Raw genomic sequence first — 27369 nt, 5'->3', positions numbered from 1 at the left:
ACAGTCCTGCAACTCACCCTGAAGCAGGAGGGGAAATGATTTGAAAGTCACAAAAATATATTAAAACAGCAGCTGTCTTCACTGTAGGCACTGGCCTCCCTTCCCAGTGCCCCTTGCCCACCACCCGCCATAGACTTTCAGAGACAAAGACGCCCAGGGCAGGAAAACGGATGCGCCTCGGCCGCAGCCCAGGGTCTGGAGAGGCCCCTCCAGCCTGGGAGTGGAGGGCGGCTAACAGTCTCAACAGGCTCGACGCCACCGCCGACGAGGGGGCCGCTGGGAGGCCGGAGGTACAGGAGGGTCGGGCAGGACGCAGCGGACAGTCGGGCCTTGCCACGGGGACAGAAAACAGAAGAGAAATGAACAAAGTGAAGACAGGGAGAGAGAGAAGTCACAGCAGTCGGGGGAGGCGCAGAGGAGTGAGGGAGGTCAGTGGGGAGTGGGGGAAGGGAGGCCCACCAGGTGACACCCACTCAGTTGAGGGGGACAGGGAGGCTGATGAGCTGGGGGGTCTGAGGCAGCAGATCCTGCTCAGGGGAGGAAGGGGAATGTAGGAGAGGAAGAGGCCCCCTGGCACTTGGGAGAGGTAGAAAAGTGGGTGCTGCCAAGGCCACAGCCAGAGAAGAAAACACAAAGGACATGAGAGAAGGGGAGTCCTGGAGTGGGCCGGGCCAGCTGCGACGACCATCCCAGGCTAGGAGAAATAGGGTGATCCCCCGAATGCTCGGGCCTAGCTCTAGAGCCCGAGGGAGACAAGCTGTGTCATCCAGGAGCTGGTGGGAGGCGTGATGAAGCCAGGAGCCTGGGGCGGCCAGGGCAGATGCCTGCAGGCTCTGCTGCCTGCACCCCGCCCACAGGTGGGCTAGAAGGTCCTGCGGCCCAGTCTTTTGAACACGCTCACAGTGCCTGCGTGGTCCATCTGGGCACCAAGGCCCTCGCTGGAGCTGCTCCCCCGGGGCCCCACCAGAGTCCTCTTAATGGTGACCTTGACCTCGGCTGAGGACTTACTCTTGGTGCTGGTGACCTGGCTGTCCTGGGCCTCGGGCACAAGGGCAGCTGTGCCCAGTCTCTTGATGATGCTGACTTTAGACAAGGACTCCGGCTTCCTCTCAAGCCCCGACCGTGAGGAAAGTGCCAGGCGCCGCAGTGTCGGGGCAGCGGCCGTTGTCGCTGAGCTTGTGGCCTTGGCTTTGACAGTCAGTGCTGGCTGGGGACTGGCCTTGGCTGGGCCCCGCCCTAGCTTCTTCAGGACCCCGGCATACTGCAAGACAGAGCTGCTGCTGTCATTGTCGCTGTCCCAAGCCAGATCCTCATCCGTTTCTGGGGTGGCCCCCAGGCGGCTGAAGACTCCTGTGGGCTGTTGAGGTCAGAGACAGGATGAATGAGTCACTGAGTCACTCAACACACATTCATGGAGAGCTGCTTCCTCTGTGCCTGGCCTCCTGGGACTCACAGTTAATGGCGAGAGCCATGATGGGGGAGTCCAGGGGACTGGAGGAGCCCAGAGCAAGTACCTGACCTTCCTAGAAGTTCAGGGAGGGCTCCCTGAGAGAGGGGACATCTGAGCTGGAAGTAGGTCTAATAAAGAGGGAAGAGGACGGGAGTGTGCACAAAGGGAATGTCATTTTCAAGGTCAATAGGTGGGCATGAGTGGAGTGGAGAGATTTAATCTGGTCATTCACTCCACAAATATTTTGAGTCCCAACTCTATATTGTACCTGGTCCTAAGCCGGCAGTGCTAGGGACACAGTGATGACCAAGACAGCCTCAGTTCTGCCCTCATGGGGCTCACAGTCCAGTGGGGAAGACAGGCTTGGCATCAGAAATGATACAAATAATTCTGCAAGAATGACAGTAACGCATTCTAGACGGAGAAGGACAGCTGGGGGGCAGAAGACAGGGGTGGCTCCTCATCAGTCCAGAGGAACTTTCCCTGAGGCACCAACTTTGAAGCCAGGCCCTCCAGGATGAATTAGCAAAGAAAAGAGCACGTGCTACGCCCTGAAGGCAGGAAGCATAATCCTATGTATTGAGCACTCACTATGTGCCCAGCTCTTCACAGGGCTGGAACTTCCAGCCACATGATCCCAAGTGTTCCCATCCTCCTCATGGTGAGATTCTTGGAAGCGAGCAAGCCCGAGTTGCGGCACCGTGCGGAGCGGGACACTGGCAGGCAGGAAACGCAGCTGGGGAGCTCTGCAACAGTTCACCAACAGGCACCGCACACCCCAGGACCATGCGGGGATGATCTTAACCCTACAGCCATCCTTGGAGGTGGGTCTATACAGATGAGGAGGCTGAAGTACAAAGGACTTAAGTGACATGGCCAATGCCACGCAGTCAGGCCCCTGTGGGCTTCAGGGTGTACGCTGAACTACACACCACGCCTGGGGCCTGCAGGCCGTGGCAGGAAGTGCAGGCTGCATCATGGGCACAGTGAAAAGCCTCTGCAGGGCTTCCAGTGAGGGGACGGGGCCTGTCCTGTGGGCCGCACACACTGCTGCTGTGGGGATAGGGGCTGGGGTCCATGGTAGCTGTGCGAGATCATTCAGGAGGCTATCGTCCTATCCTGACAGGGAGAGGTGGCAGAGGAGGGAGAGACAGTAGAGTCATCAGACCCACTGACACACTGCAATGGGGAGGGCAGGCAGCCCTCAGATGGGGGCCCAGGAGAGGGCTGACTTGGGGAAAGACACTAAGACCAGTTGGGGACATGGTGGGTGGGAGGCATCCAGGAGTACTGGACCCCCAGGGCTGGAAATTGGGAGAGAAGCCAGCGCAGAAGACAGATGGGAAAGCCGCCAGTGCAAAGCCAGGAACTAAGGCTGGAAAGGTGGGTTAGACCGCCCTGGGCCGAGTGAGGTCGAGATGTGTTAAGAGTCAGGAGCACCGCTCAGGGAGGACAACAGCTCGCATGCCCAGGATCGCTCCCCCATCCCCACTCACTTTACTCCCTGTCGTGGTGTCTGCCTTGGTCTCAGCGCCGAGGCGGTCAAACACAGACGTCCTATGGAGACCTGGGAGGGAAGTGAAGCCATCAGGGGGAGGCCCCGGTGGGCCAGGCCTAGGCTGAGCTCCGTACAGGTACCAAGGCAGCCCAGACACCAGTAGCTCTGGGACAGGCAGGGCCAGACTGTGCTGAGTTGGATGTTATGTCTACACTGTTGGCTCACACTGACCCTAACCCACCCCTATCTGGCTAGAGCCAAATGTGGGAAAGACCAGCTACAACTGGCAGATTCCCTACACCTCAGCACTAGCTCATGAACTGTGTGCACGGGAAGAGTTCTTAGTCCCTGCATGTTCCTTTCACTTCTTGGGGTCAGGGACCTCTGAGAGAATCTGATGAGTGGTAGTGCATCCTCCCCTAAATTATAACCTAATAGCCATCAATAGAATGGTTACTAAATTATGGTATACAAATACTCTGGAAATAATAAACGACCATTAAAAAAAGAATGAAGAAGATCTACCTGCATTAATATGAGAAGATCTCAACAAAAAAGTTATAGAACATGGGCCAGGTGTGGCAGGGTGCACCTGTAATCCCTTTGGGAGGCTGAGGCAGGTGGATCACCTGAGCCCAGGAGTTTGGGAACAACCTGGGTAATATAGTGAGACCCCATCTCTAAATACATATATATGAACAAAAAAGTTATAGAACATGCCAGGAGTGGTGGCTCATGTCTGTAATCCCAACATGGTGGGAGGCGGTGGTGGGCAGATCGCATGAGCCTAACAGTTAGAAACCAGAATTTAAAAATTAGCTGGGCATGGTGGCCCACATCTATAGTCCCTGCTACTGGGGAGGTAAGGTAGGAACCCAGGAGGTCGAGGCTTCAGTGAGCCGTGTTCGTACCACAGCACTCCAGCCCAGGCAACAGAGCAAGACTGTCTCAAAAAAAAAAAAAAAAAAAGAAAAGAAAAGAAAAGAAAAGTTAGGTCCAGGCACAGTGGCTCACGCCTGTAATCCCAGCACTTTGGGAGGCTGAGGCAGGTGGATCACCCAAGGTCAGGAATTTGAGACCAGCCTGGCCAACATGATGAAACCCCATCTCTACTAAAAATATAAAAATTAGCTGGGCGTGGTGGCGTGCACCTGTAATCCCAGATGCTTGGGAGATTGAGGCAGGAGAATCGCTTGAACCCAGGAAGCGGAAGTTGCAGTGAACCAAGATTGTGCCACTGCACTCCGGCCTGAGTAACAGAGCAAGACTCCGTCTCAAAAAAAAAAAAGTTATAGAACAATACTTACATTTTAAACACAAATACTATTTGTGTTTAAAAAAGAAAAACTAGCCTGAGTGTGGTGGCTCACACCCGTAATCCTACCAATTTGGAAAGGTGAAGCAGGCAGATCACTTGAGCTCAGGAGTTTGAGACCAGCCTGGGCAACATGGCAAAACCCTGTCTCTACAAAAAATACAAAAATTAGGTGGGCATGGTGGCATGTGCCTGTAGTCCCAGCTACTAGGGAGGCTGAGGCAGGACTGCTTGAACCTGGGAGGTCGAGGAGACTGCAGTGAGTCGACAAGGTGCCACTGCACCCCAGCCTGGGTGATGGAAGTGAGACCCTGTCTCAAAAAAATAAAAATTAAAACTAAAAAACAAAAAACTGCCTATATATGTGTTATGTACGTACATGGAAAGGTTAACAAGAGACCGGGATATGGGAGTGAGGGAAAAGAGTTTGTTTTCACTGAATATGTTTCTGTATCATCTGAAATTGCTGGAGTTACAGGCATGGGCCACTGCGCCCAGCCTTTTTATTTTTTTTTTTTATTTTTTTATTTTTTTTATTTTTATTTTTATTTTTTTTTTTGAGACGGAGTCTTGCTCTTTCGCCCAGGCTGGAGTGCAGTGGCGCAATCTCGGCTCACTGCAAGCTCCGCGTCCCGGGTTCACGCCATTCTCCTGCCTCAGCCTCTCTGAGTAGCTGGGACTACAGGCGCCCGCCACCACGCCCGGCTAATTTTTTGTATTTTTTAGTAGAGACGGGGTTTCACCGTGGTCTCGATCTCCTGACCTTGTGATCCGCCCGCCTCGGCCTCCCAAAGTGCTGGGATTACAAGCGTGAGCCACCGCGCCCGGCCGCGCCCAGCCTTTTTAATGCAGACAGGGGCTCGCTATGTTGCACGCTTGAACTACTAGGCTCAAGCAATCTTCCCACCTCAGCCTCCCAAAGTGCTGGAATTACAGGTGTGCGTCACCACGCCCGACCAAGAGATCATCTCTGTACTCCAAGTCACAAGGCCTAGCTTTGGACTGTATCTCCACTCATCTCCTCTGGTTCATAATAACGGTGCCACTTTGGGGTATTTGCCCTTGGCCAAGCACAGCCACTCATTTTACAGCAGGCCATCGCTCTATCCTTGCTCCTGCCCCTTGGGGAAGAGGCACCAAAGAGCCCAGCTACACTAACTGCAGGATCAGAGGGCAGAGGTGATGTGTTTCCCTCCTCTGCGGCCACCATCACTGTCCCCTTCGCCTACGGCTCCTGCATCCCCGTTAGAGCCTGCTTCTCAGCCACCATCTGCAGGATATGACGGGCCCTGTGTGATGCAGAGGGAGGGACATGGACCCTGCGGGGAAGCGTGCCCCTGATAGGCCAGTACCTTTTGCAGCCTGCTGCTGCTCTAGGATCTTGCGGGTGCGGGGTGTGGTGCCTTTGGGCATGTTGATGACGTACTTCCCCTCCATCTCAGCAGTGACCCGGCGCCGCTTGGCAGGAACAGCCAGGCTCTCCTCCTCCCGGCGGGCCAGGGCTGCTGGGGGAAGAAAGCAGGGGTATCAGCACTCTCTGAGACAGAACGTTCTCCCAGGATGGAAGCTGGACACTAGGTGTCCTTTATCTCCACACATTCACGACTGGAATCCCTTACCTTCCCAACCACTCACATCACCACTGACCGAACCACAGAGAAACTCAGATCTGTGTAACACAAGGTCACAGAAGGTGCTCAGAATCCCCAGGCTGTGGCAGGCCTCCCAGGCTTTCTGTGGCTCTGTCCCTGTTCCAAGCAGGCTTCTGGCCCAGCCCAGCCCACATCCCCTCGGATGGGGAACCTGCTGGGTGGTGGAAAGGTTCTAGAGCTCCAAGCAGGCAGTGCTTTATGGCTGCATTCACTTGTCAACAAGCACTTGAGCTGTGTACACTTATGAGTGGTGCATTGTGCGTAAGTTACACCTCAATTTAAAAAATGAATCCCCTCAAACCTGTTAAGGGTTAAAAGAGCCAGTTGCTCCCAGGCTCACCATCTTTGCAACACTTTGTTACACTGATATTAACTTTTTTTTTTTTTTTTTTTTTTTTTTTGAGATGGAGTTTTCATTCTTGTTGCCCAGTCTGGAGTGCAATGGCACGATCTCAGGTCACTACAACCTCCGCCTCCTAGGTTCAATCGATTCTCCTGCCTCAGCCTCCCAAGTAGCTGGGATTACAGGCATGCGCCACCATGCCCAGCTAATTTTTGTATTTTTGGTAGACATGGGGTTTCACCATGTTGGTCAGGCTGCTCTTGAACTCCTGACCTCAGGTGATCCGCCCGCCTCAGCCTCCCAAAGTTCTGGGATTACAGGTGTGAGCCATCACGCCTGGCCTGATTTTAACTTTTTTGCTCGTGGCACACAAATCAAAGGCCAGAAGAGGGTGAGGCACTTCCAAACCTGCAGGACAAAGGGGAGACTTTGTGATGGAGGTGGACGGGGCGTGATAGGAGTGGGTGTCAGAAACATGAAGCGCCCTGGGCCTCAGTTTCCACATTTGCCTTATGACACCATGAGGTCACTGCTGTGGGGATGGGTCCAGCAAAGACATAACAGCATGGTGGATGGGAAGGCCTGGGAGCCCAGGGACTGCAGGCCCATTCCCAGCTCTCAAGCTGAGACCTGGAGGAGAACAGAGGCCAACATGGAGCAGTCTGGGGAGGAAGAGTGCTCAGGCCAAGGGGTCACCAGGGGCAAAGGCCCCATGATGGGAAGGAGGCTGGAGGGGAGCAAGCAAGCATGCAAAGTGGGATGATGCAAGAGATGAATCTACATGATGCAGGGCCCTAGAGACCATGTGGGGAAGATGCCCTTTATTAATGGAATGGGGAGCCCCGGAGAGTTACAGCCCAGGGGGTTACAGGATCAGACTGAAGGTTTTCAAGGATCCCTTGGCTGCTAAGAGGAGGCAAGAGGTTCTTTACCTATGACCCCAGGCATCAAGCACAGAGCTGGGCACAAGTGGGGGGCTTGGTGAACACCTGTTCACAAAGCCTGAACCCCTGAGTGAGAAGGTAATGCACACATGCCTCAACACACCAACTCAGGTGCTTCTGTCCGTCCTCCTGGGTGGGGTATCGCCACCCCCCATGCTACAGATGAAGAAAGTGAGGCCCACAGATGTATGGCAACTTGACCAAGTTTACAGAGGTGATTCAGGTTCAAATGTTTTGTACACCTTGTGGCCTTCAAAGCACCTTACAATACTGGAAGCATGACCCCCAACACCTCCTACCAACCCACGTTCCCCTCCAGCTCCTCCTACCACCTGCCCATGTTCCCTCACCAGTGGCCTTGGCACTCTTTGCTGCCATCTTGTTGGACACAGTGACCGAGATCTTGGAGGTGCTGGTGTCCGGGCGCCTGGGGGGTGTGCTGGGTGGGGAGTCATGGTTCAGGCTGTTGGTGATCATTCGGGAGGCAGCTGTGGGGAGAAAAGAGAGTCCGGTCAGGTGGGATCCTGGAAGACAGGCCTCAATCCAGCAGTCTCAGGGTCAGGATGGAGAAGGTGAGGCTTGAGACTGAATGAGAAGGTCAGCGGGTGTCACCCTGTAACTGCACAGTCCTCGTGATGGGGATGCTTGGGGGCACGGTGGGCTGCATCTCCCCAGGAACTAGCCCATCCCTCCCTATGCTGGGAGCCTTTCCTGAGGCTCAAGACCACACTAGTTCTGATCACACCTCACCCATCAGTCACCCAGCCTCGTGCTGAGTTTGCTTCGCCTTTCCCGGAGCTGTTTCAGCCATGCTGGTCTCCAGGATCTTCCTCACCCAGCAAGTAGGCATTTCCTCAGGGTCCCTGCTGTTCCTTCTGCCTGGCATGCAGTTCCCCAAGCATAGCGGAATTGCTGTGTCTCATGATTCAGGCCTCCTCTCTGACGGCAACTCCTCAGAGGAAACTCCCCTGACCACCCCATCAAAAACAGCACCTCCTCAACCTCTATCACCCTTACCCACTTTCATTTTCTTCACGGCCCTTACAACTGCTTGACATTAAACTCTATTTGTTTACTGGTAAACTCACTCACAAGAACACAAGCTCCACGAGGAGGCTGTGTCTGTTTACTGCTGTATCCCAGTGCCTAAAGTGGTTTCTGAGGACAGGCACAGGGCGCATGCTTATAATCCCTGCACTTTGGGAGGCCGAGGCACGTGGATCACTTGAACCCAGTTCAAGACCAGCCTGGGCAACATGGCAAAATCCCGTCTCTACCAAAAATACAAAAAATCAGCCGGGCATGGTGGCATGTGCCTGTAGTCCCAGATACTCAGGAGGCTGAGGCAAGAGGATCACTTGAGCCCAGGAAGTCAAGACTGCAGTGAGCTGTGATCACACCACTGCACTCCAGCCTGGGCAACAGAGTGAAACCCAGTCTCAAAAACAGGGGGAAAAAAAAAAGAAAAACTACATTAAACCATCACAGACCATTTAACAAAACGTGACCCCCAAGCACCCATCACCCAGGTCAGGCATCAGGACATTATTGGTACCCAGAAGTCCCAGGACAGATCCTTCCCTATCAGACCTCCTCCCTCTCTGCAGGAAGAAATTCTTGGTTTTCAGGCCTGCTCTTTCTCCTCTGTTAATAATATACCCCAGCACTTCTTCAGACATTTCTCAGGTTGGATGGGTGGCTTTATGTCTAATGGCTGCAAACTCTCTGGCTGTGCAGAATCTGTCCTGTGAGAGCCTCCATTCACAACACTCTTTACCTAGCTGAGTGCAATAGGATCAGGATTTTCTGCTATAAAAGGCAAGCTGTTAAGAGGGCCCTACCTCTCGTGCTATACCCAGAGGGAAATATGCAGCTGAAAAGATGTCAGGTATGTGATGCTTTATCGTCATGAGTGGCAAGCCCCATTTGGGTGGCGGTTAAGCAACCAACTCTGTCTTTACTCTCTTGCATTTGCGTTGCAGTCAGGATATGACAGTACAAAGAACTGTTCTCTTTCTCCCTCCTGACAGACACACGTTCGATGTTCTAAAGTGTGTAAAAGTGATCATCTCAGGAATGTTGTTTTTGGAGCATTCTTCCCACCCCTTTCTTTCTTTGCCTGTTTCCCCTTCTCTTTTTACTTATTTATTTTCATTTGTTTTCTCTTTTTTTTCCTTTTTTTTTGAGACAGAGTCTCGCTCTGTCGTCCAGGCTGGAGTGCAGTGGGGCGATCTTGACTCACTGCAAGCTCTGCCTCCCAGGTTCACGCCACTCTCCTGCCTCAGCCTCCCGAGTAGCTGGGACTACGGGCACCCACCACCATGCCCAGCTAATTTTTTTGTGTATTTTTAGTAGAGACAGGGTTTCACCATGTTAGCCAGGATGGTCTCGATCTCCTGACCTCGTGATCTGCCCACCTTGGCCTCCCAAAATGCTGGGATTACAGGCGTGAGCCACCACACCCGGACCTCTTTTTTTTTTTTTTTTTTTTTTTTTGAGACAGGGTCTCACTCTATTGCCCACAATGATGGAGTACAGTGGTGCCATCATAACTCACTGCAGCCTCAAAGTCCTGAGCTCAAGCAATCCTTCCACCTCAGCCTCCCAAGCCTCCCACAGCTAATTTACTAATTTTTGTAGAGACAGGGTCTGTGTTGCCCAGGCTGGTCTCAAATGCCTAGCATCAAGTGATCTTCCCACCTGGGCCTCCCAAAGTGCTGGGATTAAAGGCATGGGCCACCATACCCAATTGAACATTTCATTTATAAAGATTTGAAAGACTGGTAAAACTAATGTGTGCTGTTAGCAATCAGGGTAGTGGGTACCCTGGAGATGATGTGGGAAGGGGCACAGGGGGATTCTGGCAGGCTGGTCATGTTTCCATTGCTGGATTTGGGTGCTGGCTACATGGGTGTCCCATCTGTGAATGGCACCCCACTGTACTATTATGATTGAATGCTTTTCTGAATGTATGTTATGGAGGAGTGATGCAGAAACGAACCCTAATTTGCTCAGCCTCTTTGCATCCACATCTTTGGGTAGGCCCTGCCCACAATGACTCTGGACTTAGCCATGTAACTTGCTTTGGCCAATAGGACAAGAGCAAATGTTGTGCAAGCAGTGGCTTAAGAGGTGCTTTGCATACTGGGGCCGCCCTCTTCTGCTGCTTTTAGGAACCCTGCAACCACCACTGTGAACAAGCCCAGGCTAGCCAGCTAGATAATTATGGACACGTAGCCAAGTCACCCTGTGGGCCCAGATAACATCAGGACAACCATCAGATATGTGAATGCGGCCGTCAACCCGGCTTCAACCTAGCTGCCAGGTGACCACTAAAATCAGCTGAGCTGGCCTAGAGCAGAACTGACTAGCCAACCCACAAAATCATGAGAAATAAACACCCATGTTTTAGCAAGGCATGGTGGCTTACGCTTGTAATCCCAGCTATTCAGGAGGCTGAGGCAGGAGGATCACTTGAGCCCAGGACTTTGAGGCTACAGTGAGCTATGATTGCACCACTACACTCCAGCCTGGGCAACAGAGCGAGACTCCCATCTCAAAAAATGAAAATACATGTCTGTGTTTTAAAGCACAGTTTTGGGCAGCTTAGTTATCGGCAAAGGGAAGCTAATGTGTATATTAAAATTTTAAAGTTTATTTTTAAAAAAGGTATCGGCCGGGTGCGGTGGCTAATGGCTGTAATCCCAACACTTTTGGGGGCCAAGGTGGGTGGATCACCTACGGTCAGGAGTTCGAGACCAGCCTGGCCAACATGGTAAAACCTCATCTCTACTAAAAATAACAAAAATTGGCTGGGCATGGTGGCAGGCACCTATAATGCCAGCAACTCAGGAGGCTGAGGCAGGAGAATCGCTTGAACCCAGGAGGCGGAGGTTGCAGTGAGCCAAGATCATGCCATTGCACTCCAGCCTGAGCCACAAAAGCGAAACTCCATCTCAAAAAAAAAAAAAAAAAAAAAAAGGTATCATATTGCTTTTAAAAACCAAAAATAGCCAGGTGCAGTGGCTCATGCCTGCACTTTGGGAGGCTGAGGCGGGTGGATCGTTTGAAGTCAAGAGTTCAAGACTAGCCTGGCAAATGTGGCAAAACTCTGTCTCTACTAAAAATACAAAAATTGGCTGGGGATGGTGGCACACACATGTAATCCCAGATACTTGGGTGACTGAGGCACAAGAATCACTTAATCTGGGAGGCAGAGTTTGCAGTTAGCTAAGCGTGCCATTGCACTCCAACATAGGCAACACAGCGAAACTCTTATCTCAAGAAAAAAAAAAAAAGGCGCAGTGGTGGCTCACACCTATAATCCCAGCACTTTGGGAGGCTGAGGCAGGTGGATCACCTGAGGTGTTCAAAACCAGCCCGGCCAACAGGGTGAAATTCTGTCTACTAAAAATACAAAAATTAGCCGGGCGTGGTGGCAGGCACCTGTAATCCCAGCCACTCGGGAGGCTGAGGCAGGAGAACTGCTTGAATTCGGGAGGCGGAGGTTGCAGTGAGCCGAGATCACACCACTGTACTCCAGCCTGGGCAACAGAGGGAGACTCCATCTCAAAAAAAAAAGAAAAAGAAAAAATATAAATACAGTCAATACTCATCATTCATAGATTCCACATTTGCAAATTTGCCTACTCATTCAAATGTATTTGTAACCCCGAAATCAATACAGGCAGTGCTTTCACTGTCATTCACAGACACACACAGAGAACATTTTGAGTTGCTCCAGACACGTTCCCAAATGAGGACAAAGAAGGCATTCTCACCCTGTTGTTTCAGGTCCCGCTCTGTAAACAAGTGTCCTTTGCCCAGTCTACTTGATGTCATGAATGTGAACATTTTTCACATTTTTGTTGGTGATTTTGCTGTTTAAAATAGCCCCCTGGATGGGAGCGGTGGCTTATGCCTATAATCCCAGCACTTTGGGAGGCCGAAGCAGGCAGATCACCTGAAGTCAGGAGATCAAGACCAGCCTGGCCAACATGGCAAAACCATGTCTCTACTAAAAATAAAAAAATTAGCTGGGCGTGGTGGCAGGTACCTGTAATCCCAGTTACTAGGGAGACTGAAGCAAGAGAATTGCTTGAACCTGGGAGGCAGAAGTTGCAGTGAGCCGAGATCGTGCCACTGTACTCCAGCCTGGGCAACAGAGACTCCATCTCAAAAAAATAAATAAATAAGTAAATAAATAAATAAATAAAACGGCCCTCAAAGCATAGTGTTGAAGTGCTGTCTGGCTTCCTAAATGTAAGAAGGGTATGATGTACCGGATCAAAAAAATGTGTGTGTGAGATAAGCATTGTGCAGGAATGAGTTACAGTGTTGTTGGCTATGAGTTCCCGGTTAATGAAATCAACACTATGTATTAACTACAGTGCCTTTAAAAGGAGACACACATAAAATAAAGCTATATATTTGACTACAGGCTTGCAGGACCCTAACCTAGTATTTCCCATAGGAGCAATGGAGAATCCATTGCTCTGTATTTCTCCTAGGAGCTAAGAATTCACTAAGTATACATATTAACTTTACAGAACTTAATGACCACAGATGACAATTGACTGTGTATACAGCCATTCACTACCCAGTTTATTTTTTCCCCTAAAAGAAGAGTAAGAATGCCCCCACTGGCTTTGTTTCTACCTTTGCAAATTACAGGTGGGGATGGGATGGCCAGATGTGTCCCCTTCACTGACAGGGTATAAAAATCAAGGAAAAGAGGCCTGAATAGTTAGGACTCACCACTAGTGCCACGGCGAATTTCGCCTGCAAGGGGGCTAGGGCTGCAGGGCACTGACTCAGTGGCAGCTTTGCACATGTCCTGTAAAAAAAGAACAGGCACCTGGGTCACCACAGAAGAATCATGCACGTACCTAGAGATCTAAGCAACACCACGAGGATCAACACCTGACTGCTAGAGAAGATTCTAACACATTTTACTCCTAACCATAAGAAAGCATTGGATACCTCCAAACTGAAGGACACTCTATAAAATATCTGACCAGTATATTCAGATATATATATATCTGAAGTTCAACCTCCTCACCTATTGAAAAAATAGGCCAGGTGCGGTGGTTCACGCCTGTAATCCCAGCACTTCGGGAGGCCGAAGTGGGTGGAACACCTGAGGTCAGGAGTTTGAGACCAGCCTGGCCAACACAGTGGGACGCTTATCTCTGGAAAAAATTAAAAAACTAGCCAAGCATGGTGTCATACACCTGTAGTCCCAATTATTCAGGGGCTGAGGTGGTAGGATTGCTTGAGCCCAGGAGTTTGAGGCTGCAGTAAGCTGTGATTGTACCACTGCATTCTAGCCTGGGCAACAGAGTGAGACCCTGTCTCAAAAATAGGTGAAAGATGGCCAGGTACGGTGGCTCACACCTGTAATCCCAGCCCTTTGGGAGGTCGGGGCAGGTGGATCACCTGAGGCCAGGAGTTCAAGACCAGGCTGGGCAACATGGCAAAACCCCATCTCTACTAAAATTACAAAAACTAGCTGGGCATGGTGGCGCACGCCTGTAATCCCAATCACTCGGGTGGCTGAGGTACGAGAATCTCTTGAACTTGGGAGGTGGAAACTGCACTGAGCCAAGACGGCACCACTACACTCCAGCCTGGGCAACAGGGCGGGATTCTGTCTCAATTAAATAAAATAAAGAGGCCAGGCACAGGGGCACATGCCTGTTATCCCAGTTACTCAGGAGGCTGAGGTAGGAGAATCACTTGAACCCGGGAGACAGAGGTTGCAGTGAGCCGAGATAGTGCCACTGCACTTCAGCCTGGGCGATGGAGTGAGACCCTGTCTCAAAAATAAATAAAATAAAAATAAATAATAAACAAGTGAAGAAAGGAAGGAAGGAAGTGGGGGAGGGAGGGAGGGAGACAGTGCCTGGCAGGCCACAGCAAATGCTTGGTAAGTGTTAGCTATTATATTAATCACTTAATGAGTACAACATTCCAGGTCTGGTGCTCAAGGCCACATATACCATCTGGTAGGTGGCCACAGCCACACTAGCATCAGGGCTGTGTGAGAAGCCCATTTCAAAGAGATCCAGGAAGGTAGGTCACTATAAGTGGAGGGGTCAAGACTGGAATGTCCAGGTTGTGAGCCAGGTTGCCATCTGGGTCCCATATAGGAAGCTGCTGTCCTGGAAATAATAATTATCACAAGGAAAATGTGAAGCAGCAATAATAGTTATTACAGAGGGACCCAAATACAGGCAGTTTCCACCGTGCTAGTGCTTCACATAGCTTAATAGTCACAACCAGGGCTGGGAGCAGTAGCTTACGCCTGAAATCCCAGTATTTTGGGAGACCGAGGCAGGAGGATGGCCTGAGCCCAGGAGTTCGACACCAGCTTGGGCAACATGGCGAGACACCGTCTCAAAAAAATATATACAACCACCCTTCAAGATGTATTTATTTTTTTTTCCTTGAGAGAGTCTCGCTCTGTCGCCCAGGCTGGAGTGCAGTGGCGCGATCTCGACTCACTGCAAGCTCTGCCTCCCGGGTTCACACCATTCTCCTGCCTCAGCCTCCCAAGTAGATGGGACTACAGGCACTGCCACCACACCCGGCTAATTTTTTGTATTTTTAGTAGAGACGGGGTTTCACTGTGTTAGCCAGGATGGTCTCAGTCTCCTGACCTCGTGATCCACCCGCCTTGGCCTCCCGAAGTGCTGAGATTACAGGCGTGAGCCACCGCACCCGACCAGGTTTGCCTCTCTTTCACAGATGCAGAAAATACAGCTCAGAGAGGTTGGGCAATGTGCCCAGGGTCACACAGCAAATGGCCGAACCAGCCCTGGGACCCAGGTCAGCCTGCCTCTGCTGCCAGGCCTCCCATTGGCTCTGCAACTGACCCTCCACCTCCATGCCAAACCCAGAGACAGAGGGGCTGGGCACAGCACCCACCTGACGGTGCACCACTTTGGCATGCTTGAGAATGGCGATGATGTCGCCCACCACGGTCACGCCCAGCTCATTCATGATCTCCTTATTGAGATCCAACAGCATGCTCTTCTGAATCCTGCAGGGAAAGGTCAGTGGTGAGGCCCCAGGTGGGCCAGAGTGGGTGGGCCAGCCAGCTCCCCACCACCCCATCCCCAAGTTCAGCCTCCTTACCTATTATCCACAAACATCACGGCATAATTGACGGCAGGTCCTGGAGGAATGCCAGCTTCCTTGAAGAACTGGATCCACTCGGAAGTGGCTGTGGGGTTGGACAGGGCTCATCACTCACGCTGTCCTCTTTAGAGAATAGCATTAGCAAAACCACAATCACAGCAGCTCCCACAAATTAAATGCTCATCACATGCCAGGCCCTGCATGGAGTGCTCCACACACACGATGGAACCGAGCATTCCTGACCCTGTGAGTTAAGCAGTATTAAGACTCCCGAGTTGCCAGTGAGGAAAATGAGGCAGGGAAAGGTTGGGCAACCCACCCCAAGCCACAGTGCTAAACAAGGGGCAGAGCCCCCGAGCCCTTACCACAGCCTTTCTCCTTACAGCTCCAGCCCGCCCCAGTGCTGGCTCTCTGCATCACTACACATGCTGGGCCCATGACTGATTTAGGGTAACTGGGACTCTGGGTTCTCTGCCCTAGTCCCCATCAGCCAGCCTAGGCCCAGAGGATGATGGGATCCACAGGCGGCTGGAAAGAAGCATCACAGAGCCAGCCCATGAGCCTTGGCAAGCCCCTACCCACCACAGTAGCAAACCTCCCTCAGAGAGAGGCATGGAAGTTACTAACACGGGCTTCGGAGCTTGGGTTCGAATCCTAACCCTGCGATTTCTCTATGGAGGGACTTTGGGTAAGTTAACTCTTGGTGCCTTGGTTTCCTCATCTGTAACCTGGGATAACAGATCTGACAAGTGTTTACCCAGCATTTGGCAAAGGACAGGTCCTGTCCTACGCACGGGAGATACCACAAGGCACAAGATGAAGTCCCAGCCCTTGTGGAGCTCAGATTTTAGTGATAACAGCACCAATGTCCTTGGGTCACTGTGCAGACTCAATGAGAACCTCCATATAAAAGGCTTTAAATGATGCTTGACCCAGAGGACATCCTCAAACCATGTCAGCTGTTATTATTATTATTATTATTACTATTACTCCCATCACCACTAAACATAGAGGCATGGCCAAGACCAGGCAGACCCCACCTATGAAACTTTATTCTTTCTAAATTTTCTTGGCTTCTTGGTGGGTGTGACCCTCAAACTGACCCCAACCTGCCAGGCCAGGTGGTAGCTAAGATCACTGATTCGAAGTAGAACTTTTTTTCACATTCTGACATCTCTGAAACTAGGAGCTACTCCATGACTGCCGGTGTGCCATGGTTTAATTAGCAAACTGCTTTTCTTTCTCAGTACATCCAACAATCCATGCTATTTTAGATGAGAAGAAATCTGTTATTACCTCACCCATTTTGCTTTTAAGACAATAGAGACTCAGAGCAGGGAAACAGACACACAGGTGTTACATGAGTGGCAGTGCGGGGCTCAGGTGAAACCCCATGGGCCACATCTCCAAGGAGACCCCTGCCCAGCCAGCCACAGGCCGGTTACCCAGGGTGCTGACTGGCCCTTGGGGACTGAGGCTGGCGAGGAGCTCATGTCCTTAGGATTTCCTCCGCCAGGCCCTGGGTCCCACTGGCCAGAAGCAGTCACCTCTAACTACCAAAAAGCACCACATAATGATTCCATGTATATGAAATGTCTAGAACAGGCAAATCTAAAGAGAAAGTAGATTAGTGGTTGCTAGGCGGACAGGGGAAGTGACTGCTAATGGGTATGGGGTTTTAATTTTTTTGAGACAGGGTATCCCTCTGTCGCCTAGGCCAGAGTGCAGTGGCGCAATCATAGTTCACTGCTGTCTCAACCTCCTGGGCTCAAGCGATCTTTCCACCTCGGCTTCTCAAGTAGTTAAACTACAGGCGCATGCCACCAGGTCAAGCTAATTTTTTTTATGTATATATACGTATTTTTTAATGTGTACATATATATATACATAAAAAATATATACACACACAAATATATATACACACATATATATACACACACACACATATATATATATATATATATATATATATATATATATATATATTTTTTTTTAGATGGAGTCTCCCTGTCACCCAGACTGGAGTGCAGTGGCGCAATCTCGGCTGACTGCAACCTCCACCTCCGGGTTCAAGCGATTCTCCTGCCTCAGCCTCCTGAGTAGCTGGGATTACAGGCACACGCCACCATGACCAGCTAATTTTTGTATTTTTAGTAAAGGCGGGGTTTCACCATGTTGGTCAGGCTGGTCTCAAACTCCTGACCTTGTGATCCACCTGCCTCGGCCTCCCGAAGTGATGAGATTACAGGCGTGAGCCACCGCCCCCAGCAATTTTTTGTATTTTTTATAGAGACAGAGTTTTGCCACGTTGCCTAGGCTGGTCTCAAACTCCTGGACTCAAGCGATCCACCTGTCTCGGCCTCCCAAAGTGCTGGGATTACAAGCATGCACCACAACACCCTGCTAAGGTATGGGGTTTCAAGAGAGAGTGATAAAGATGCTTTAAAATTGATTATGGTGATGGCTGCACAACTCCGTGAACAGATAATATAAAAACCATCAAATTATACGCCTTAACCAGGTAAAATGTATGGTAAATGAATTATACCTAAACTAAGCTGTTATTAAGGGGAGAAAAAAGTACCACGTAGGTTGGGGGTAGCTCTCTGAGCCAAAGCCTGTGATTGATTAATTGACTGATTGACTTTAAGGCTAGTCAAGTGAAGCAGTGCGGAGGGAGAAGGAACAAAGAAATCTGTAACTGGTTGTGATCAATTAGTTGTAAAGACCAATCAGTTCATAGGGATCAGCCAACGCCTGTAAATTTAACCAAGAGATTACTGAAACCCAGTGTTTGAGGAATTGAAAGAGTCCCCACATTAAGCACACACCATCATTTCATGTATTGCTAAGGAAGGAAAATATGCAGCCAATTAAACTGTCATAAGGCACCGGCTGTAAGATATACCCGTACTTCAGAAATATTAAGTTGTGCAATGATGTGAGTCTTGGAATCAATGAGATATGGCTTGTTGCACACACCAGGAGACACGTACAAGAATATTCATAGCAGTTTGTCTGTGATAGCTCCAACCCAGTAATAATGCAATATCCATTGACAGCAGCATTGATAAACACACGGTGGTCACTCTCAAGGTGAAAGACTATACAGCAGTGAAAAGAAAGTCAACATAGATGACCCTTAGACATTATGTTGAGCAAAAGAAGCCAGATACAAAAGAACACAAGGTATGATTTCATTCATGTAAATTCAAAACCAAAGCCTATAGAATAGGAATGTCCCATTGGTAATACAACTATAAAGAAAGGCAAGGAAGGCTGGGAGCGGTGGCTTACACCTGTAATCCCAGCACTTTGGGAGGCCGAGACGGATGGATCACCTGAGGTCAGGAGTTCAAGACTAGCCTGACCAACATAGAGAAACCCCATCTCTACTAAAAATACAAAATTAGCCAGGCATGGTGGCACATGCCTGTAATCCCACCTACTCGATCTGGAGGCTGTGGCAGGAGAATTGCTTGAACCCAGGAGGCAGAGGTTGCAGTGAGCCGAGATAACACCATTGCATTCCAGCTTAGGCAACAAAAGCGAAACTCCATCTCAAAACAAAAACAAAAACAAGAAGAAAAAAAAGAAAGGTAAGGCAAGAAAAGATGTTCACAAAATGATTTATTCCATACGGGGAATGGAGAAGAGAGGGGAGTGTGATTGGGGTAGGACTCTCAGGGGGCTGACAATATTCTCTTTTTCTGACCTGGACAGGTAATAGGGTTTGGATTTTTCAATCTTTCTATGGAACTATAATGTACATGCAAAAAAGTGCACAAGTCAATAGATCTTCCTAAACCAGACACACCTATGTAATCCGCACCCAAATCAAGAAATGAGATCTTTCTAACACCTCAGAACCCTTTATATTACCTTTGGAGTCTCTACTCACTCCTTCCCAGAGGCAACCACCACCTTCTAACAAAATAGATTGATTTTGCCTGCTTCTATGCTTTATATAAATGGAATTATAAAGAATACAGGCGGCCAGGCGCGGTGGCTCACGTCTGTAATCTCAGCACTTTGGGAGGCCGAGGCAGGTGGATCACAAGGTCAAGAGATCGAGACCATCCTGGCTAACATGGTAAAACCCCGTCTCTACTAAAAAATACAAAAATTAGCTGGGCGTGGTGGCACGTGCCTGCAGTCCCAGCTACTCGGGAGGCTGAGGCAGGAAAATCACTTGAACCCGGAAGGCAGACGTTGCAGTGAGCCAAGACCGTGCCACTGCACTCCAGCCTGGCGACAGAGCAAGACTCTGTCTCAAATAAAAAGGAATACAGGCCAGGCGCAATGGCTCACATGTGTAATCCCAGCACTTTGGGAAGCTGAAGCAGGAGGATCTCTCGAGCACAGGAGTTCAAGACCAGCCCGGGCAACATGGCGAAACCCCATCTCTACAAAACATACAAAAATTAGCCAGGCGTGATGGTGTGTGACTATAGTCCCAGCTACTCGGACGCTGAGATGGGAGGATCACCTAAGCCTGGGAGGCAGAGGGTGCAGTGAGCCGAGATTGCACCACTGCACTCCAGCCTGGGCAACAGAGTGTGAGCTTGTCTCAAAACAAAACAAAACAAAACAAAAGGATATACTCAGACTTTGCTTTTTAATAACTCTTAAAACTATACAAATATATTTTATGGGCCAGGCGCGGTGGCTCATGCCTGTAATCCCAGCACTTAGGGAGGCCAAAGAGGGAAGATCACCTGAGGTCAGGAGTTCGAGACCAGCCTGGCCAACATGGTGAAACCCTGTCTCTACTAAAAATACAAAAATTAGTTGGGCGTGGTGGCACACGCCTGTAATCCCAGCTATTTGGGAGGCTGAGGCAGGAGAATCACTTGAACCCGGAAGGTGGAGGCTGCGGTGAGCCGAGATCGTGCCACTGCACTCCAGCCTGAGCAACAAGAGTGAAACTCCATCTCAACAAATATATATATTATATATAATATCGTTTTCTATATTATAATAAATGTCAAAATTTTTCAAAGCCACCAACTAATCCCTGCGCCTTAGCAATCCCCAAATACAGAGCTTAAGGCTTGTGATAATAACAACACCTAAGGTTTGTTTAGAACTATGCCCAAGCTTTTACATGCTATAATCTCCTTAATAACAGGATGTGTGAATATCATTTCCATTTCACAGGTGAGAAAACCAAGGCTCTGTGAGGCCACGTGGGAGACCTGCTGGACTTCATAACCCACGTTCTTCACAGCTAAACTATACAGTCAGGAGAGAGATCCAGTGAGGAGGTGGGCAGGCCTCAAGCAGTTCCAGCCCCACCCTGCCACGGTCCTCAGAGTACAGCTGTTCCTGCCAGTGACCCAGTCTTCCCTCTCCCACCCCATCGTCCCCCACCAAGGCCATACCTCAAAAAGGGCAGTGGGGAGAGGGGGCCCGGGAAAGAAGGCCACAGACTCACCCATAGTCACGGAGACCATCGTCTCCCTGGCCCTGACACTGCTCCCTGGAGCCTGAAAGAGAAGAGAGGAGAGAGCCCATGAGTTGCTGCCGGCTGTGAGTGTTTGTCCCTCTCCTGTGCCTGTCTGTCTGCATGCCAGAGGAATGTTCCTAGGCTAGGGGCTCACCACCCAGGAATAGCCTGGAGCAGCTGGCAGGAAGTCAGCCTGGGACAGAGCTGCCACCACCATCATCGCTTGTGCCTGAGACAAGGCCCAGGGACAGCAAATGTCCACAGCTCCATTCCCACACACCCCGAAAGGTTGGCTGGAAAAGGAGTGCAACAGAAATAAGACACTTCTGGCCAAGACTTTAACAATAAATACCAGCCAAGCATGCTGGCTCATGCCTGTAATCCCAGCACTTTGGGAGGCCAAGATGGGAGGAACACTTGAAGCCAGGAGTTCAAGACCAGCCTGGACAACATAGCAAGACCCTGTCTCAAAAAAAAAGGCTGGTCCGAAGGTAGTGAATTATCTCAACTGACTGTTCATAGCCCTTTATAGATGGAACTCCTTATTCTACTCTTTCTCCGTTTCTCACTACTGCACTTGACTAGTCTTCAAACAAACAAACAAACCCAAAACCCTATTCACTGAGAACCTACTATGTGTAAGGCACTTAGGGATACCAAGTTGAACGAAGCCACGGAACTTAGCAGCTAGTTGGGTACAGGGGACAGGGGAGACAGAGAGTAAACAAGCCAAACAGTTAATATAGTACATTAGGAAGCCTTTCGTGCCACAGAGAAGACATGGAGGACCTGGGAAGGGAGGGGTTGTAGTTTTCAACAGAGTGATCAGGGAAGACCTAAAGCAACATTTAGAGACCTAAAGGGAGGGAAGCAATGAGCCATGTGGTTTTACAGACAAAAAGTATTCCAGAAGAAGGTACAGCAAGTCCAGCACCCTGAGCCAGTGGCTCACCTGGCATGCTGGAGGGAAAGCAAGGAGCCAGTGTGGCTGCAGTGGAGCAAGGAGGGAGGACACTGGGAGGAGACAGGTCACAGAAGTGGCGACCTGATCATGAGACGTCCCAGAGAAGACATGGAAAAACAATTTTCCCTTACATTAGCAGATGGTAGAAAGATGGTGTTAAAGACATATTAGCACCAATGGAGACTGTCTCCATTAAAAGCAGTGTTGAATGGGAACTAAAGGAAATAACTTTTTCATGTGCTGATTCAACGCTATCCAACTCCAGGATCACGGGGCCCACATTTCCCTGGCCCAAACTTCCTTCCTACTTAGCCCTCTGCCTCTTTCCTGACCCGGCTCCTCTGCCCTCCTCCCTCACTCTGCTCCCTTCTATCTACCGCAGCCCCCAGTACTGATCCTCCCTCACCCCTCCATGGGGTGCAGAAGCCCTCTGTCCCAGAACCTTCCTGTTTACCACCCCATACGATCTGTCCCATCCCCTAACAGATTTTGATGGTATAATGGAGTAGTCAAGAGTAACAACTTTGCAACCAGACTGTACAGTTCAAATCCAGCTCTACCACTTATTAGCTGTGTGATATCAGCAAGTGACTTCACCAGTCAGGCCGCGGTGTCCCCATTTGTGAATTGGGAGGGTGCAAACATGACTTACCTTAGAGGACTGCTGTAAGGGCTGGATGAGTTTCTATGAATAAAAACACTTGAGACAGTGCTTGGTGCCTACTAAGCACCCTGGAGGTGTTGTGCCTGGTCTCATCCTCCAGGCCTCCTTCCCCACACAGGTGCTTTGCCGGCCTCCCAGTTTTTAGAGGATGTCACCTGTGCCTGGAATGCCTGTCTCCTCCTGGCAACCTATCCTTCCTTCTGCTCCACTGCCATCTACTTTGTGACACTTTCCCTAAGTCCCCATATATGAGACTCTCTTCTCTATCCTCACTAGGGTTAATCTTGCCCTTCTCTGGCTTCTGCTCAATTTTTTTTTTTTTGAGACAAAGTCTCGCTCTGTCGCCCAGGCTGCAGTGCAGTGGCACGATCTCGGCTCACTGCAACCTTTGCCTCCTGGGTTCAAGCGGTTCTCCTGCCTCAGCCTCCCGAGTAGCTGGGACCACAGGCACTCGCCACCACACCCGGCTAATTTTTGTATTTTTAGTAGAGACGGGGTTTCACCATGTTGGCCAGGCTGGTCTCGAACTCCTGACCTCAAGTGATCTGCCCACATCAGTTTCCCAAAGTGCTGGGATTACAGGCACTTGGCCTTCTGCTCAATCTCTTATTGATGAGTATGACTACAGACATCACTCTGTCCTGTACTCAACACTCTTAGATCCAATTTCCCTCCTGAATTTTACCACTGGCCAAAGACAATACAGGCCAGGCGCAGTGGCTCATGCCTGTAATCCCAGCACTTTGGGAGGTCAAGGCGGGTGGATCACCTGAGGTCAGAAGTTTGAGACCAGCCTGGCCCACATGGTGAAACCCCATCTCTACTAAAAATACAAAAATTAGTCAGGCGTGGTGGTTGGCGCCTGTAATCCCAGCTACTCGGCAGGCTGAGGCAGGAGAATCACTTGAACCCAGGAGGCAGAGGTTGCAGTGAGCCAAGATCGTGCCACTGCACTCTAGCCTGAGTGACAGAGCAAGACTCTGTCTCAAAAATAATAATAAAATAAAATACAGTACAACATGCATCTCTCAAAGAACAGCACGGAGAGGTCTCAGTAAGTCAGACAGAACATCTCACAAACCAAGCACTAACTATGCTTCAGGACCAGGGCCAAGCATCATGCAGATGCATCCCAACAGCTCAGCGAGTGAGGACTATTATTAGCCCTGTTTTTATTGATGAAAAACCCCGACTCATTGAGGTGCAGTCGTTTGTCAAACAGCACATCTAGCAACTGACCTTACTGGGATTCAAAAACAAGTTCTTCCTGATTCAAATGTCCAGGAAATAGCTCCCATTGAGTGTTTACTATGTACCAGGAACTGAGCATATACATATCTCAGTGACTCCTCACAACCACCCTCGGAAAAAAGGAAAAACGGGTCCCAAGTTACAGATGAGAATGGCAGGTCCAAGATCACACAGCAAAAGGCTGGGCACAGTGGCTCAGGCCTGTCATCCCAGCACTTTAGGGGCAGGAGGATCCCTTGAGCCTAGGAGTTCAAGATCATACAGCAAGTAAAGGAAGCAGCAGGACTTGGACCCCAGGCAGTCCAATGGCTATGGTTCATGCTGATTGAGGGATTACTACAAGCCAGGTACTATGGTCTGTTTTTCAATGTCTCAGTTAATGCTAACCAGAATCCTTTAAGTATTGGTATTCTCCCCCAAGTGCTACAGACCCTACTGGCTTCAATTTCCTCTCTCCACAATCTTAAAAGCCCATCTCCAGCACTGCCTTTCCGAATAGTGAAAATTATAATAGTGATTTGAAAGATGGCAGCTCCCAAAACTCAAGGGATTACCACATACCAGACTCCATGTGCTAAGCCCTTAGAAGACCTGTATCCAAATCCCAATTTTACCATGTCCTAATCCTGACTCTGGACAAGTAGCTTAACCTTTCTGACCTCACTTCCCTCAACTGCACAATAAGAATGGTAAGGCCGGGTACAGTAACTCACACCTGTAGTCCCAGCACTTTGGGAGGCCGAAGCAGGAGGATCTCTGGGGCCCAGGATTTTGAGGCCAGCCTGGGCAATATAGCGAGACCCTGTCACTGTTAAAAAAAAAAAAAAAAAAAAAAAAACTGGGCGTGGTGGCTCATGCTTGTAATCACAGCACTTTGGGAGGCCGAGGAGGGTGGATCACCTGAAGTCAGGAGTTTGAGACCAGCCTGGCCAATATGGTGAAACCCCATCTCTACTAAAAATACAAAAATTAGCCGGGCATGGTGGCGTATGCCTGTGATCCCAGCTACTCAGTAGGCTAAGGTGGGAGAATTACTTCATCCCAGGGGTGCGGGGGGCAGAGGTTGCAGTGAGCCAAGATTACACCACTTTACTCCAGCCTGGGCAACAGAGCGAGACTCTGTCTCAAAAAAAAAAAAGGAAAGGTGGCTGGGCACAGTGGCTCATGCCTGTAATCCCAACGCTTTGGGAGGCCAAGGCGGGTGGATCACAAGGTCAGGAGTTTGAGACCAGCCTGGCCAACATGGTGAAACTCCGCCTCTACTAAAAATACAAAAAATTAGCCGGGCATGGTGGCAGGCACCTGTAATCCCAGCTACTCGGGAGGCTGAGGCAGGAGAATCACTTGAACCCAGGAGGCAGAGGTTGCAGTGAGCCGAAACTGTACCACTACACTCCAGCCTGGGCAACAGAGTGAGACTCCATCTCAAAAAAAAAAAAAAAAAAAAAAAAAGTAAGAGTACCAATTCTTGGCCAGCACCTTGGGAGGCCGAGGCAGGTGGATAACCTGAGGTCAGGAATTCAAGACTAGCCTGGCCAACATAGTGAAACCTCATCTCTACTAAAAATACAAAAATTAGCTGGGCATGGTGGTGGGCACCTGTAATCCTAGCTACTCAGGAGGCTGAGGCAGGAGAATTGCTTAAGCCTGGGAGGCAGAGGTTGCAGGGATCCAAGATCGCACCACTGCACTCCAGCCTGGGCAACAGAGTGAGACCTTGTCTCAAATAAATAAATAAATAAATAAATAAAAATAAAAAAACACCATCTTAAAAAAAAAAAAAAGAGGACCCTTTTTTTTTTTTTTTTTTTTGAGATGGAGTCCCACTCTTGTCGCCCAGGCTGGAGTGCAGTGGCATGATCTCGGCTCACTGCAACCTCTGCCTCCCAGGTTCAAGCAATTCTCCTGCCTCGGCCTCCCAAGTAGCTGGGATTACAGGCCCCCACCACCATGCCCGGCTAATTTTCTGTATTTTTAGTAGAGACGGGGTTTCACCGTGTTAGTCAGGATTGTCTCGATCTCCTGACCTCGTGATCCGCCCGCCTCGGCCTCCCAAAGTGCTAGGATTACAGGCGTGAGCCACCGCACCCAGCCAAGGACCCATTCTTAAAGGTGTTACAAGGATTAAACGAGTTAATAAACAGAGTCCTTAGAACAAAGATGCATGGCAGGTGGTTAAGTGCGATGCCAAGTGTGCATCAAATAAAACAAATCTTCAGTAAGCTAGGGAAACAGTGGGACAGTCACTGACAATGCTAGTTGTACACGAAGCGTGAGCTGGGAACAAGTATAAGGACAACTTGATGGGGGTCCATGGGATCTGACAACAGACAATGACATGGTACAGGCTCTGAACAGTATCCCTATTCAAAGGGAATACGTAGTATTCCTTTTTCAATTATCTTTCCATTTCAGTGTACAATATAATGGGCTGTTCAGTTTCCATTGTATTTTACCTGAACTTTTCCTTCCTCTCATGGCCAGCAATGCTAGTTTTCCATTGAAGACAGCAATGCGCTGGGCACGGTGGCTCACGCCTGTAATCCCAGCACTTTGGGAGGCCGAGGCGGGCAGATCACCTGAAGTCAGAAGTTCGAGACCAGCCTGACCAACATGCAGAAACCCCATCTCTACTAAAATACAAAAAATAGCCGGGCATGGTGGCGCATGCCTGTAATCCCAGCTACTCGGGAGGTTGAGGCAGGAGAATCTCTTGAACCCGGGAAGCGGAGGTTGCGGTGAGACGAAATCGCACCATTGCACTCCAGCCTGGGCCACAAGAGCGAAACTCCGTCTCAAAAAAAAAAAAAAAAAAAAAAAAAAAAAAAAAAAAAAACAAAAAAAAACAGCAATGCAAATTTGCCTTCTCAAATTAATTTACTGGGGGAAAAAATGCACTAGTCATTATCAAGAAAAAAAACTAATAATTCAAGACTCAGCAAAATTGGTCAAACAGTATGTGGCAGGATGTCGATTTCCCCGGCTCCAATTCTAAGTTTTTCCTATTGCTGTCTCTGAGCTTTCTCCCCCAACTTCCCTGGAATTCCCAGCTACACCAATGACTCTCAGAATCATTATCGTCCCAATCCACGAGCTCTCACTGTGCCAGCCCCTCTGCTTAAAATCTTTACACACACACATTTCATTAGAATCCTCAAGACGACCCTATGATATTGGGACTATCTGCTCTCATTGTACAGATGAGAAAAAACGGGGTTCAAGGAGGCGAAGACACAGGCCCCACTGCCGCACAGTGGGGCGGGACTTGAACCAAAATCCGACGGCTTCCAAACCCAACAATTTTTCATACTAAGCGCAAACATCAATACTAATAATAATAGTACAGTAACGAAGTGAGCGTTATGCGGAGGCGCTGAGCTAAGGGATCCAAGTACACGACCTGACTTCTCACTCCCATTTATAAAGCCGGTGATACATTCGAATTCTAAACCCCATTCCACAGGGGAGGAAACTGAGGCTCAAAGAAACAAATCGTACGTCCGAAGCCGTACAGCGGAGCCCGAACTGAGTCCAGACCCCTGGACGCCACCCGTCCCTACCGCAACCGGCCCAGTCCCACCACCCCCGGACCGAGCCTCACCTGGCCCACCGGGCCCGCGCCCACTCGCGCCGCCCGCCCTCCCTCCCGGCGGCGCCAACTGTCAGACACTCCTCCCCCGGCCCGGGCTGCCCGCCC

The 27369-nt window shown here is 49.9% G+C and overlaps 1 protein-coding gene across 10 annotated transcripts in view; it reads right to left on the bottom strand.

The window, feature by feature from the left end:
• The window catches only part of C17H19orf47 (chromosome 17 C19orf47 homolog), a 50839-nt gene that overhangs the window by 23359 nt on the left and 111 nt on the right, over positions 1 to 27369 (bottom strand). For 2 of the 10 annotated variants that reach the window (XM_055250042.2, XM_055250046.2), the window contains exons 2-9: positions 20782 to 20833; positions 15342 to 15429; positions 15132 to 15246; positions 12960 to 13038; positions 7553 to 7690; positions 5616 to 5768; positions 2947 to 3017; positions 40 to 1357 (exon numbers count right to left, since the gene is read on the bottom strand). In XM_055250042.2, coding sequence (XP_055106017.1) covers positions 863 to 1357; positions 2947 to 3017; positions 5616 to 5768; positions 7553 to 7690; positions 12960 to 13038; positions 15132 to 15246; positions 15342 to 15429; positions 20782 to 20800 — 1158 coding nt within the window. In that variant the 5' untranslated portion in view covers positions 20801 to 20833 and the 3' untranslated portion in view covers positions 40 to 862. Of the gene's footprint in view, positions 1 to 39; positions 1358 to 2946; positions 3018 to 5615; positions 5769 to 7552; positions 7691 to 12959; positions 13039 to 15131; positions 15247 to 15341; positions 15430 to 18793; positions 18900 to 20728; positions 20834 to 22409; positions 22751 to 26128; positions 26246 to 27273; positions 27356 to 27369 lie in introns of those variants that run through there. The other 8 variants (XM_055250048.2, XM_055250050.2, XM_055250043.2 and 5 more) reach the window with 8 other exon arrangements.

This window comes from Symphalangus syndactylus, chromosome 17 (assembly GCF_028878055.3).
Source record: "Symphalangus syndactylus isolate Jambi chromosome 17, NHGRI_mSymSyn1-v2.1_pri, whole genome shotgun sequence".
Taxonomy (NCBI): Eukaryota; Metazoa; Chordata; class Mammalia; order Primates; family Hylobatidae; genus Symphalangus; species Symphalangus syndactylus.
This window is presented reverse-complemented; position numbering and strand designations above follow the sequence as displayed.